At 34.7% G+C, this 14,066-nt stretch overlaps 1 protein-coding gene across 5 annotated transcripts in view; it reads left to right on the top strand.

Annotated features, from left to right (window-relative positions):
* TUT4 (terminal uridylyl transferase 4) overlaps nt 1–14,066 on the top strand; it is a 46,349-nt gene that overhangs the window by 11,973 nt on the left and 20,310 nt on the right. For 4 of the 5 annotated variants that reach the window (XR_011811180.1, XM_038183194.2, XM_038183195.2 and 1 more), the window contains 9 exons: nt 2,376–2,492; nt 4,749–4,926; nt 8,040–8,128; nt 9,138–9,189; nt 9,811–9,880; nt 10,988–11,114; nt 12,286–12,405; nt 12,760–12,981; nt 13,127–13,301. Coding sequence is in view for 4 of the 5 variants with exons in the window: in XM_038183194.2 (XP_038039122.1) it covers nt 2,376–2,492; nt 4,749–4,926; nt 8,040–8,128; nt 9,138–9,189; nt 9,811–9,880; nt 10,988–11,114; nt 12,286–12,405; nt 12,760–12,981; nt 13,127–13,301 (1,150 nt within the window). In the remaining variant the exon portion in view is untranslated. The remainder of the gene's footprint in view (nt 1–2,375; nt 2,493–4,748; nt 4,927–8,039; nt 8,129–9,137; nt 9,190–9,810; nt 9,881–10,987; nt 11,115–12,285; nt 12,406–12,759; nt 12,982–13,126; nt 13,302–14,066) is intronic. The other variant, XM_038183193.2, reaches the window with a different exon arrangement.

Genomic DNA, 14,066 nt, shown 5'->3' with positions numbered 1-14,066 from the left:
GTTTTTCTCATGTGTAGTCAACATACGCTGTATTTCATTTCGTAAGTCTTAAACAAAAATGTGAAAGATTCTCACCCCAGAAGGACCTCTGTTGAAAACTATTTGGTGGTTGGTGATGAAAACTTTTAGACTGGTGGTGAACCAGTCTAAGGATGCATGCTCTGAGGACAGTTTTCTGAGCAGCTTCATTCTCACCTTATTGTTCTTTATTTAGATAGTATTTATGGTCTCCTTTTAGTGATACTGTCAAGTGACAAAAACGCTGTAAAATTCAAGATGCAACATCTGCTGTTTCTTCAAGCTCTATGTTTTTCTTTTAGAAAGGCAACCCTGAAATAGGTTTAGTACAGTTTGTCTATAGCACCTATGACCCACTTTTTTCCTATATGCTTATTAATAACTTATTTGTTACAGTATTTTTCCGGACACTGATACTGACTGGCCTCTAATTCACTGGTTCATCCTTTCTAGCATTTTAAAGATAGTCTTGAGTTTTGCTTTTCTAGTGATCTGGAACCTTCCCATTAAAATCTAGCTGGCTCTGAGGTGGATTAGCACTGTGAAGAGCCAAGCACAAACTTCACCAGACCTGGCTTCTTCTAAGGCATCTGATTTACTGAAATATTTGTATGTGTTTTTTTTTTTTTTTATTGTTTCTCATTTTTTCATTGGTCTTATGCATAACTAGATAGTGAAAATAGGCTTTATGACAGAGGCAAAATAAAAAAGCATTACGTGATTCAACCTTTCTGGCAATAATATCTGTTGGCTTAATACTACAGATCAGTGTAGGAAAGAAATATCCAATCATTTTTAATACTGTTTCTGCTGATAGTTTCAGAAGAGTGTTAAAGTATTATTTTTGATCTGCTTCAGTCATTGGCTATTGAATACTTGAGCTAGCCAAATGTAACTGTAGATTGTGTTCCAAATAGGTATTTAATTTCATTTTATTAGGTAACAATCTCATTAAAATAAGGATGAAGAGACTTAGCGATGAGTGTCATGACAGTATTACTGTAAATTGATCTGTAGTTGGAGACTCAGGCCTTCATTTTCCTTTTTCTTTTTTTTTTTTCCCAAAAGCAAAAGATAGATTCATTATATGGAAAAACCTGCCCAAATTCAGCAGTGGTTTAGATCTTCAATATAAGAAATAAGTGTTCTCTGTTCATTCATTGTTATGTCACTGTTTAAACAGCTGGTGTTTTTGGTATACTTTTCAGAATTAGTAAATATGGATATATTAGAATTAGGATGAAAAGTCTAAGTAGGTGTGTTTTGCTCTCTTCCTATTATAGCTGATAGCAATTATTAGAAAAGCCCTAACAAGTCTGCAGGAAAACGAAGGCTTTTCTTTGGGACCTGTTCAAGAGCGACATGAGGAAGAACTGTCCCTCTTGGTCTTTGACGTGAACATATCAAAAGGTTTCCTATAGCTGTGCTTTATTAGAGTAAGAAACCATAACTGCAGGATGAGAGAGATTAAAGTAGAATTTCAAGAACCGCACCACGTCTTTGCAGAGACTGTCCTTTCTGCCTTTTGATCTTGTAGTTCTCTGTGTTTTCCTGGTTGAAAAACTCCACATCGTGCCCTCCTAAACCCTAAGAATACGAAGATTTATTTTTTTTTCCATCGTTTCTTAAGGCTTGTCTGCTCAGCTGCTTCTTGCAGACTCTCAAGTCCGTCAGGCTGCAGCTCCCCATTTGGGTACTCTGTCTCTCCCAGCCTGTCCATCCAAAATGCTGAGCATAACAAATTGTTACTCAAAATGGAATAATCTTATCCCTTGTCAGAGGATCCCACCTTACCCAGGGTATAGTCATCAGTAAGTCAGAAACTGGCTATCTTTCTCCTTGTTGGCCAGCTGAACCCTTTTAAATAGGAAAAAAATGCAGTACTTGCACAGCGCACTCTGAATATGCTAGCCAAACAACAACACCATCTGTCATAACATGTATAGTAGATAATGTGATGAATACTTCCCATTTTCTCGTCAGAGAAAGGCGGATAGATGCTGAGATTTAATAAATCCATAGTTATTAAAAGCTTGAGCTGACAAGGGAATGGCTTACTGGCCTCTAGTTCAGCCTTAAGAGGCATAAACTCTTCAGTCTTAATCTTGCATCACTAAAATCTACTGAGAAGTGTAATGTCCAACTCATCTCATTTCCTTTCTTCACACTCCCCACGTGTCATATGGGTAAAAATCCATTTCCACCGTGTTTTCTGAAGATTAGTTAATGTTTGCAAAGCACCTTGACATTACAAATGTTACATAATTGTTAAATAGAATTTGTTATTCAAACAGTTGAGTTTTTCAGACACGATTGGCAGAAACATTTTCTTTTAATCTATGGCCATTTTTCCCCAGCGCTCCCCAGAATACACCAACTGTCAGTATCTATGCAAGCTCTGCTTAGTTCACATTGAAAATATCCAGGGAGCTCACAAGCATATTAAAGAAAAGCGTCATAAGAAAAATATAATGGTAAGTTAACAAATAAAAATTATGAATGATTTTTCCTGTTTTTCTTAAAGATTTTTTTTTGTTATGTGGTATATTCTCTTTGGTCATCTTCATTTAGGTGAAAGTTTGTGTGTGCTGAGCAGAGATCCACAAATTTCTGTTGCTCCTTTTCTGTTTGAGAGGAAGGGCTTGATATCTGTCCAGACAGAGAGGAAAGAACATTTTTGGCCATTACTTCTGAATTAGTGTCTCTGAGTAGTGGGCAGTTCATCACACTTAGTAAGAGAAGGCAAGGTAACTTAGGTGAGAAATGTATTTAGTTCTTCAGTTTCTTTCAAAAGTAATACCACTGGTAGCAAGACCTCCAGGGGCTGGAGTTGGGGTTGGGATTTTTTTTGTGTGTTTTCATGTGTGTGTGTTTTTCTATTTTTTTCTCTTTTGTCTGACTTGTTAGGTTTTATCTATATCCTTTCTAGGATGGGAAAGCAGAGGGGATAGTATGTCTAGATGAAAGAAAGAGCTAAAGCAGAGAGGGATTCATTTCCTGAGATGTCACTCATCATCTCTCTGGGGTTACATAGGGGTTTGATATGAAAAATATCTGTACACTTCTAAGGTTTTCAGTAAAAAAAAAAAAAAAAAAAAAAAAAGACAAGTGGTTTCCTTATTAGATATTCTTGTTACTGTTCGTGTTGTTTTAAGAAATGTTACATGCACAGATTTTCATGCCAACCCATTTTTGTAAATGTTGATAGAACTGCAAAATCACAAATACATAGTTCCGTGTTTCAGATCGCTTGAATAATCTTCCTACACCTGTTTCCCAAAGTTCAGTCTATTATTCTTGTTTCCATGCATTTCTTACTAAACTGGTTTTTAATTAATGCTCTATTTCTCTTAAATTTGCAAGTCATCACCTGGAAAAGTGAATGCTGTAGATCCTAAGAATCTTGTAAAGGAACACTTTTGTTTTTATGTTCAGTTACTAGTTGAAAAGGATTTTTTTTTTCTTTTTTCTGGCTGTTAACTTGCACCAAGGAAAAAATAAATGACCAACAACTGAACAATAATGGCAACAGACCATCCCCACATTTGATATGGAAACACTTCTGTACCGTGCTTTGCATCTGGGCATGGAAACAAAAATTGAGAGGTTTCTTTACCACTGAATGGAAATGCTAGAGAACAGGGAGTGGTTTCAGTTCTTAACACTTGCTTTCAAATAGTTTTATGTTGTACACCACATTGCAGTGGTAAGTGGTGTGTAACTGTCTAAATGTAACAACATAAAATATACCTAATTACAGCTCAAATTATTAGACATAGGACTGTCAGATAAGCTTTGTAGCAGCTCTCGTTCCTTGATCAAGAAAAGACATAAAGCAGTGACATTAAAAACAAAAACATAAAAACAAAAAACTCAACCACTCACTTTTAAAAATGTGCATATTCTGTCTTATCTTTTCAAGTGAGAAAAGAAGAGGTGATAGATGAAACCTAGTACTAATCAAACATTATTTTCATACTGGACTGATGTGTTGTCTTAGTGCATAAATATTTTCTGGTTATTATTTATTTCTGGTGTCAGTCAGATTTTGTTTAGGTGATGAATTTGTGGAAAAAAAATTGTTTCACTTGTCCCTAAATGACTTGATGTATCTGACATATTAATTGCTGTTGGATTAAAATTCATTTTAATCTGATGCACTAAACCCAGCACTTTCTAGCACTGGCTGTTTAGGCATCAGTGGGAGGAGATTCAACTTCTTAAAAGCTTCTTGGAGCTAAGAATATCTTTTCTGCCACTGATACCTTTCCTTCAGATACAATCCACTCATAAAATCTGTGTAATTCTAGAAAATCTTTTTCAACTCATTTTCAACTCAGTTACTTTTATTATGTAGGAACAGTTAGAGCTTTTTATTTCCTTGGATGATTTCTGTTTCAGAACTGTCAGAAAATGTGGTTCAGGAATGTAGCACACCAGATTTCTTCCCCAATTGCCAGCTGTGAGACATGTTCTCTTTTAAACACTGAGCATCTACTGTCATTTGTGAGCCGCACTACTGCATGTGCCAGTTAGGCTGGGCAGAGTTCCTACCTTTGAAAATGTTTGGTCAGGACCCCATGTAAATAAGAACACAAACAGCAAACGATGCATTACTTACATACGCAGTACTATGAGATACATACATTGATACATATCATGCAATACTACAACATAACCTTTTCTCTTAAAATATCAGTTTTTACTTTTATCATCCAACAATTATTCAGGAAAAACAAGAAGAAAATGAGCTGCGTGCCCTCCCACCCCCTTCTTCTGCACAGTTGGCTGCTCTGAGTTTTACACTCATTGAGGCAGCAAATGAACAAGGCATATCAGATGATGACTTCAGAATTCGTCAAGAAATTGTAAACGAGATGGAGAAAATTATTCAACAGCCCTTACCAGGTATCCATAGTATTCTCCATTTTCTCTAGGTGAAAATTGTTCTTTTTATTAATGGTGAATTAATACATTTGAGGTTAAAGTATCTTTATATCATATGATATTAATATATATAGGCATTTTAATACTGACTGGCAGTTGATTTTTTTAAAAAAAGCTAACAAATCTACAAAAGGAGGAAAATATGATTGTTCTTATCTTTGCTTCTTTCTGGTATGTGTTTATTGAAGCTATTGATCCTCTTTAACATCATGATTTTTGATGAAGACTGGAAATTTCCAGAGCACCAAATATTTCCTTCCAGGTCATGTTTAAAGCCTCAGCCACTGAGGATCTTCCTCAGGCTCTAGTGCTACAAATCTTTCCACCTGTATCTAGCTTAGCAGTTAGGTATACTTGTCTGTGGCCTTTAATGTGACTTGTTTTTCAAGTACACTTAATTATGCTAGCATGAATGATGCAGGGGGTTAGGAGGGAAAAAATTAGAAGATGCCTGAAGTCAAATGAAAAGAATATATCTCTTTTTTTCCTACCAGTCCCTAAGTTATTTGTGGTATCTTTCAGACTCTTCCCCTCCTCCCCCGCCCAAATCTATGCTTTAAAAAAATAAAAATAGACCTCAGTGGTTTTGGTGAGCATACAGGACATTTTCAGTATTTAATTGTGATCTGAAATATCTACAGGTACGAATCCGTAACTGTTCATTAAAACAAGTCATTCAGATCAGCAAAGGTTATTGTTTAACAAGTATTTATTCTTCTGTATATTTATAACTAGTGAGCAGTAAATGGAAGGAGGTGCACTGAGAGGTCAACTGGTGCTTCCAAAAGTCCCTTGAATTCTAGAGGTCTCTTAAAAAGGTCAAAATACTACATTTACTTAGCTATATATAAATATCATACCTCATCTGCCCTTTTCTTGATCAAATGCTTTATGTTGATAAAAAAAAAAAATAATTAAAAAACAGTCGGAGTAAGTATAATGTTTAGTCACATTTATGTCTTCAGTGGCTCAATAAAGTTCCTAAAAATTGTCTGGATAAGTTAATTTTTTTTCCCCTTCATATATGCAGTGTGGTACTGTAGTAGAACATGTTAATTCAAATCTAATTAATAGTACTGTTGGAAAATAAAGTAACCTAAATGTACATATAGACAAAATAAACTGTGGGACTTGTCTGTTTGCATTGATTTCCCCTTATCTTCTGTAGTGCAATTGATACTGGAAATTTGAGAGCTAATTTTTGCACCTGCCGTAATGTTGACATTATGTGATCAATGGTTTGCTTTTCAGTGAATCTGAATGGAACAAAGTAATAACGGCATTGACAAAAACTTTTTATTTAATCTGTATTAAAACTGGGTTGATTTTCTGACTTTCTATTTATTTTAGAAATACCTTACTTCTTCCACTTTGCTTTGTAAAAATACTGTAGTAAGAAGGATATTTTTTACTTTCTTTGCTGTAGGATTATCAGCCTTAGTTTTAGGAGCTGTATTATTTTTTTAATGGTATTGCCATGTGTGGCTCCTAGTACAGACTTCTATTCTGACACGCTATTGAGTTTTCCTCTGATAGTATTTTAATATAAGAGAAGACAAAGGAAATGGTAACTATTTTTGTAAATAATTGTGAAAATTACTGGTGTCATTCAGCTGCCTGAATTGTTTGGGGTGATGAGCTGATGTGGAGTGGTGTGTCTGTAGCAGTGAGTGGCAACTTACTTCCCATTTCAAAGCCTATAGTGTTTTAGCGAATGTGTTTTCAAAAGTTGTAAATTAGGAAAAAAAAATCAACTCACATATGGTGTAGCAAACACGGGATGTTCTGACATGGTTTTCTAATGCTTGAAGTCGTGATAGAACTATGCAAAAATTACTGCTACTATGAAAATCTACAGGAAGCAGTTACAGGGGATTGTTTATTAACATATTTAGTATATGCAAATTCATTTTGAGAGAACTAGTTTCCACACAGTGAGAAATAGACAAAGGATTTTTTGAAGGTGTGTATGTGTAAGGTTTATTTTCTCTTATGAGTTATTTTATGGTGGTTCTGCTGGAAGGTATTTGATCAGAACACAAATAAAGGCAATATGAAAAAATGCAAGAAAAAGCCGCTTTGCTCTGAGCCTGCTTGAACACTGGAACAAGTTGCTTAGAGAAGTTATAAAGTCTCCTTTTTTGGAGATATTTAAAACCCACCTAGACACAGTCCTGAGCATCCTGCTCCGGGTGACTGTGTGTGAGCAGGAGGCTGAACTAGAGGGCCTTCAGAGGTCCCTTTTGACCTCAGCCATTCTGTGGTGAGAATCCCTGTGAGGGGTTCTGTGATCCCTCCTCACTGCCCCAAATGATAAGTGATTTGGAAGGGGTTGAGAATAGTCTTAATTTTCAGATGGCATAAATATGTCAGAGCCTTAATATGTATACATTATAGGAAAGTTTTAGTCTATGTATATTGATTCATGAAGTGGGATAAATTATTGTTTATGGACTGGAATGACATTTTTCATCATATCATTACTGAATGGTTACTTTCTAATTAGTTTAGACTAGGTCTGTTGTGTATCATTGCAGGTAAGGAACTGTATTAACTACAAAAATACTGTTAAATGGGTTGAATTATATTGAAGTTATGTTTTATATGCATGTTTCATAGTGAATTGTGCATAGGAACTTGCTAATGTCATTGGTAGAGTTTGTAGTTTGTATAAAAATATTTGACAAAAGTGTATGAGGCAACAAAAAACTTTGTAACTGGCTAACTGCTCCTGTAAAATCACATTATTAACAAAAAAAGTAATTAAAATCTTGCACTGAGATGATGCCACTTACTGTAAGTCTATAGTTAGTTTCATTAAAAACTAAATCTACAGTCTGCGTTGCAAAATTATTTCAAAATAGCTTGAAAAATTTTAGACATTTGGCAATTTTACTGTTTGAATTACTAGTTTTCCTGTGATGCTGTGCTATAGAAATAACTAGACTTCACAGGAATGAGAAAGTGGTTCAGTATTTATTAATCTGGGAGTAATACTTGGGAGTTAGAGTATCACCATTAACTAATTTTTTTTCTAGCTATTAATTACAAATAATTGTTTCTCTGTCTTCCAGACTGTTCACTGAGGATGTATGGCTCCTGTTTAACTCGGTTCGCTTTTAAAACCAGTGATGTTAACATTGATATAAAGTTCCCCCCTAAGGTGAGTAGATATTATCTTGTTTTAACTTAAACTTTTTTTTTTTTTAATTGAGTACGTTTGTTTCTTCTGCATTGCCTTAATCTTCTGTTGGGACCTACTCTTTTTAGAACAGCATTAAGTGTATAATCTTTGATTTGGTGTCAGGTGTGCTATGAATCAAGTGATAAAGTGTTCCATTACTTACTAGACAATTTGAATTCTGTGTTTTGCACATTTTTCTGCTAGCCTTTCTTAAAATTTGTCGAAGAAGCATTGAGGCAGTATGAAAATAGTTGGCTCCAGCTAAGAGTGCTTTTATGCACTCAGGATTCAGACAGCAGAATCTCCTAAGTCTTAATCTCCTGTCCCTTTCTTTTTTTTTTTTTCAGAGGTTCATCTAACAGTGACAACTTTCCTTTGTTTTAGACAATTACAAGTAGATACCATATCCCAGGTTACAGTTCACTGTGGTACAGAAATCCTGCAGAGCAATATAACTTGCCTTTAAATGTTGGAATTGTTGGTTCATGTTTAGTATGTGATATGAGCAAGATATTTGTTAGAGACACAGCTGATGAACTTGCTCTTGGCCAGTATGTGTTCTGGATCTGGATACATATTTACACATAAAATTTTGCAATGATACGGCAGTTAGGAAATGAAATGAAGCCTTTTTCAAACAAGTGTTTGTGGAGCGTGTCATGTCACTTCACAGAAGCTTAGAAATGGTGCTAATTTGTAGTTTTCTTTGAACAATTTACAGCATATCCGTGAAACACTACTTCAAAAGTTATAGTTGATTTCTGGGAAGAAAAGCAAACTCATTGAAAATGTTAACCTTTAAAAACCATTGGGAAAGAAAGTTCTGGCATCAAATACTTTTGTAATTGTGCATTTCTAGTGGCATATTTTAACCTTGTTACTATATGGCATATAAAACATTGTCACTATACAAACTTAAATAGTTTGAAATCAAGTGTAAAATAGGTTAGTCTGAATAATGTAAACTGTTCTAATTTTGTCATTTTAGATGAGTCAACCAGATGTTCTGATACAGGTGCTTGAAATCTTGAAGAACAGTGGTGAGTCTTAGATGTATCTTATTCCTATTTAATTAAAATTCCAATTGCTATTCATTGTTTTTATACTTAACTTATAAATTAAACTTTATTAAAAAATATTTTCAACCACATTATCTGACTTGTTTTTGAGTGTGATTTTTATGACCATCAGTGCTTGTCTAAGTGCAGCAGAAGGATGGCCACCCAGGTAGTCCAGCCATTTTGGACTGTCAGAATTAGCAGCAATACTTTTTGACCTGGTATCTCAAACATCTTCACTTTATAGGAGAAATTCCAAGCAGTAAACTTGGCAGCCACTTTCCACTTGTATATAAACATCAGTGGGAACTATTACAAGACTTCTGGAATTTTGTTCTGTCAGGAAGTTATCTAGCTGTTTATCTTGAGCCAGGTGACACAAGTAACATTGCATTTTTGATCTTTTAGACAACGTATAATAGATCAGCTCCACTTGAAAGGAGTGAAAGTAACCAGAAAATAATGCTTAGTGGTTAGAAATGCAGCACTTAATTTGAATTTCTCTGTAAATGTTTGGTATAAATGTAATGTTAAATTTTGAAGACACAACTGGGAAAACTATGGACAACTTCGTTGTCTAATGTTTTTTTTCTCCTTGCTTAGCTGTCTACTCAGATGTGGAGTCAGATTTTCATGCCAAAGTTCCTGTTGTCTTTTGCAAAGATATTAAAAGGTACGTGTCATTGGAAAGGATTTTAATGAGATTCCGCTTTCTGCTATGCTTGTTCATATTGGCTGCTTGTGTGCACTCTTGACGATAAGTGTTAGCTGACTTTCACATCAAAAGGGAATTGCTGATAACAAAAATAAAATCTAGAAAGGAAGCTTAGCTATGTTCATGTGCCTGGACTAGACAAGATACATAGATCTCATTGGTTGTAGGAGTCTGAAAATAAAATTTCTACTTGTAGTTAAAGGAAATGTGACTGAATGGGTCTCAGTTTATTTTAAATATTTAAATATTTAAGCATTAATATTAAAGTTTATTTACATACACTTAATATTTTAAATTTAATATTTAAATTCAATACTAATATTTAAAGTTTCTGCCATTAGATTAATCCAATTGTTTGAAAAGATTTTATAAGATTCACATTGCCAGTAAAGACATGTCATATGTCAGTGTTGGAAATTCCTAAGCAGTAGCAACCTACAAAATGAAATGTAGTTGTTGAATGATGTTCACATGGTTTTGACTGACTAGAAGTGTATGATTGAAGTTCTGGGGAATTAAATGAAACAAGGATGGGCGTATCTTTTTCTGCATTTGTAGATTATACAAATACATTTTAAGTATTAAGAGAATTGAAATAATTATTTTGAGAATCAAAACAAAAAGTGTTTAGATAAACTTTTCTGTGGACTTAACAACTCTTACATGAAGTTGACCTGGTTTTATATGTTTATTTAGTGCGTGGAAGATGTACATGGAGTTTGTGAGTTGTGTAAGATTGCACAATTAAGTAATGGCAGAACTTAAACACAGAGCAAATTCTTCTGTATTTTTAGTTGTACTGTAATGACATTTTTTATTTTTACATTTAATGAATTTCTGTAAGTTCCAGATTCAACTGATAAGTTAATAGTAAAGAAAATTAGAGTATATTCCATAGCTTTTGTTTAAAAGATTGGGATCTTTCATAGGGAGACACCTTAATGAATGTTTTTAGTATGGTGGAAATGCCCCTATGCCCCCCCTCCCCCCCCCCAAGAAAATGTTTGGGTACTCAAGGAGTTAACTATTTTTTGTTTTTTTTCTGTCTTGCATTTACAATTACAGTGGTTTGACGTGTAAAGTAAGTGCTAGAAATGATGTGGCTTGCCTTACAACTGACCTTCTGGCTGCACTTGGTAAACTGGAGCCTGTCCTCATCCCCTTGGTTTTGGCTTTCCGCTACTGGGCTAGAGTAAGTTTATAAACATTGAGGATATTTAAATATGTTTATTTCCTATTTTTAAGTACTGTGTACAGTGTGATGTATAATATACCACAGATGTATTTGTAGAACAGAACTTCATACCATTAGTTCACCTCTGTTACCTCAACAGGCCAGAATGTAACTGAAGATTTTGTTGGTGAAATTATGTATGTTTCTGGAGCTCCCACTATTCTGTTGGCAAGCTAGTGTTCTGGTTTCTTAAAAATGGTTAATTTTCCTTAAAAACCAGCTCAGCAGAACAAACAGGTCTTGCAAACGCCCTGCTGTTGAGGTAGCATTGAAAGAAGGTACATTTGCTCAAAAAGAGGCTGTTGCCATATCCTGCTGTATTTCTTACAGATGTCAGTGGAGACCAGAGGAATCAAATTAGTGTTCACAGCCAGCGTTTAACTGCCATGAAATGGAATAATGAAATTGCTGTCAGGCCATACTTAAAACGTCTTTGCTTTATCAAAAAACTACTTTTTTAATGCTATTAATGTTGTATGATTTAGTAAGGTGTTTTAACCAAACTATCTGCTTTATAATATTTAAAGAAACAGCAATAGGAACTACGAAGAAAAACTATTTGACATCTGATACATATATTACATGTTTCATGAGTTCCCATGGGAAAGATCAATATCAAATTACAACCAGATGCATAGAATCTCCATACATGAGATACCTACCGCACAGTAGCAAGTACCTGGCAGTTGACTGGAATTGTAGATAGGAACATAAATGTGCCCTACAATCACAAAATGTGAAGAAACTAAGGAAAGTAATAGAAAATAAATTAGTGTAACTAAGAATGTATGAGTTATTTTAACTTGCATTTTCTTTATACGTGGCCTGACTGATCTATGCTTTTAATTGTGGCAAATACTACAAGAAAAGTGGTGTGTTGTATTATGATCTGGATCACAGATGAACGATTGATGACTGAGGATTGATTATACTACTTTACCATTTTTTCCATGCATTTCTAAAAATAAAATGAAATACGTTGTTGACTGCGTTTTTTGAAATAAAGGGTTTTCTGTTTGGCTTTAGTACTTATCTCCCATCGTTTCTTAAATATTTGTGTTTTTATGATATATCTTAAATTGAAATGCTGATGTTATACCAGAAAAGTAATGGTTTTATTCTCTTTTAGCTCTGCCACGTTGACTGTCAGGCTGAAGGTGGAATTCCTTCATATTCCTTTGCCTTAATGGTGATATTTTTTCTTCAACAAAGAAAACCACCTATTTTACCATCCTATTTGGGTAATTGGGTAAGTATTTTGATAATACAGTAACCCTACTGTTAACATTGAAATAATCTCAGTAATTTCTGTAAGGTCATAAAATACAGAGAACCAATTTGCTTAAGAAATTAGTAAATAGAACATACTGGTATTTAATCCTCATACAGGTGATGCCTAAAGACAGCTGCTATAGCCTGTGCAGTTGTACCAAGCTGTATTTTGGAGGAACGGGAAATACTTTGTACTTTAAATTTACTTTTCTGTCATCAGTTATTCTTGCGAGGGTTAAATATTACAAATGTCATTGTTACTTTTGGTGAAAACTTTTGGTTGTGTGTGTTATATACAGTCTTGCTTCAGAACTGTTCTAATTGTTGTTAGATTGAAGGCTTTGATTCAAAGAAGCCGGATGACCACCAACTGAAAGGTATAGAAGAAGAGAAGTTTGTACGGTGGGAGTACAAACCGTCAACAAATGGTTCAGCAAAAAACTCAGTTGGAGCAGAAGGTAAAACTAAAGTTGAACAACAAAAAGGTGGTGGTAAGAAGGTAACCAGCTCAGAAGTGGAAAGCCAAAATAATACAAAGGAGAAACACGGCAACGTAAGTCAATGGTTTTATTTCGCTGAAATCATATTCTGTGTCCTAGTCCTGTTTTTGATCTTTAAACATTAATACTGGATGGAAGCAGGAAAAAAAAAGTTTGTATTTCTTAGTGCAGCTGAGTCTTCTTATCTGTTTATTTCAGTCACTCTTAGCATTCAAAACCCCTCACCAAGTTTCACTGGGGCAACTGTGGTTAGAACTGTTGAAGTTTTACACACTGGAATTTGCTTTGGAGGAATATGTCATCAGCATACGGGTACAAGAACTCTTAACCAGAGAGAACAAGAACTGGCCTAAAAGGCGAATAGCCATTGAAGGTAGGATAATACCTTTTTCTAGTTCTGTAGTCATCATACGTTATTATCTTCATATACCCTGTACTTAACAGGTCTGTTGCAGCATATCTGGACAGTAAATTAAATGATATTGGAGAGGAAAGTTTTCTTTTTTTGGTACATTCTGTCAACTGTTTAGACTGTTTACAGACCATTTTTCTCTGTAGCATTACTTTTTGCAATTCTAGTCCTTGAAAAAAAATGTGTAAATTTTTCTCACTGTTTCTTAACATTCTGTTATTATCTCCATCTATTTAATTTATTTCTGTAAACCATTAATTCTGTAAACCATTGTTTTTTTTCCTTTTTGTTAATTCCGGTATTATGAATTTTTGGCACCTCTACATGCATTTCCATAACCACAATGTATTTTGAGTGTTGCCAGCTATCAGTTTTTCTGATTCTGATGCAGGCTGAGCAGAGAGATTAACTCTGATCAGGTTGAACTGAAGCAAACCACTAAAGTAACCCCTGCCCCTTTCCCTGTTGGTAGTATTTCCATGCTGTGAAACTGAATAGCACGTCATAGACTATGCTTCATGGTCTGAATACCATGGTCTGAGAAATGCTTTTGTGGGGAGAAGACCATGTGAATTTGATGGTAATACGTAACCTGAGTTATGTATTTTGGGGAGAGAAACACAAAGAAAGAAATGTGTTTTGTCTGTTACTTCTTTATAACTGGAAGACGTCTTTATTTCTGTTCCTCAGCTCAGAAAAAATATGTAAACGATACTTAACAGGGAA

This window comes from Anas platyrhynchos, chromosome 8, assembly GCF_047663525.1.
Source record: "Anas platyrhynchos isolate ZD024472 breed Pekin duck chromosome 8, IASCAAS_PekinDuck_T2T, whole genome shotgun sequence".
Lineage (NCBI taxonomy): Eukaryota > Metazoa > Chordata > Aves > Anseriformes > Anatidae > Anas > Anas platyrhynchos.
The sequence above is the reverse complement of the archived record's forward strand: the minus strand, read 5'-3'. Positions and strand labels throughout refer to the sequence as shown.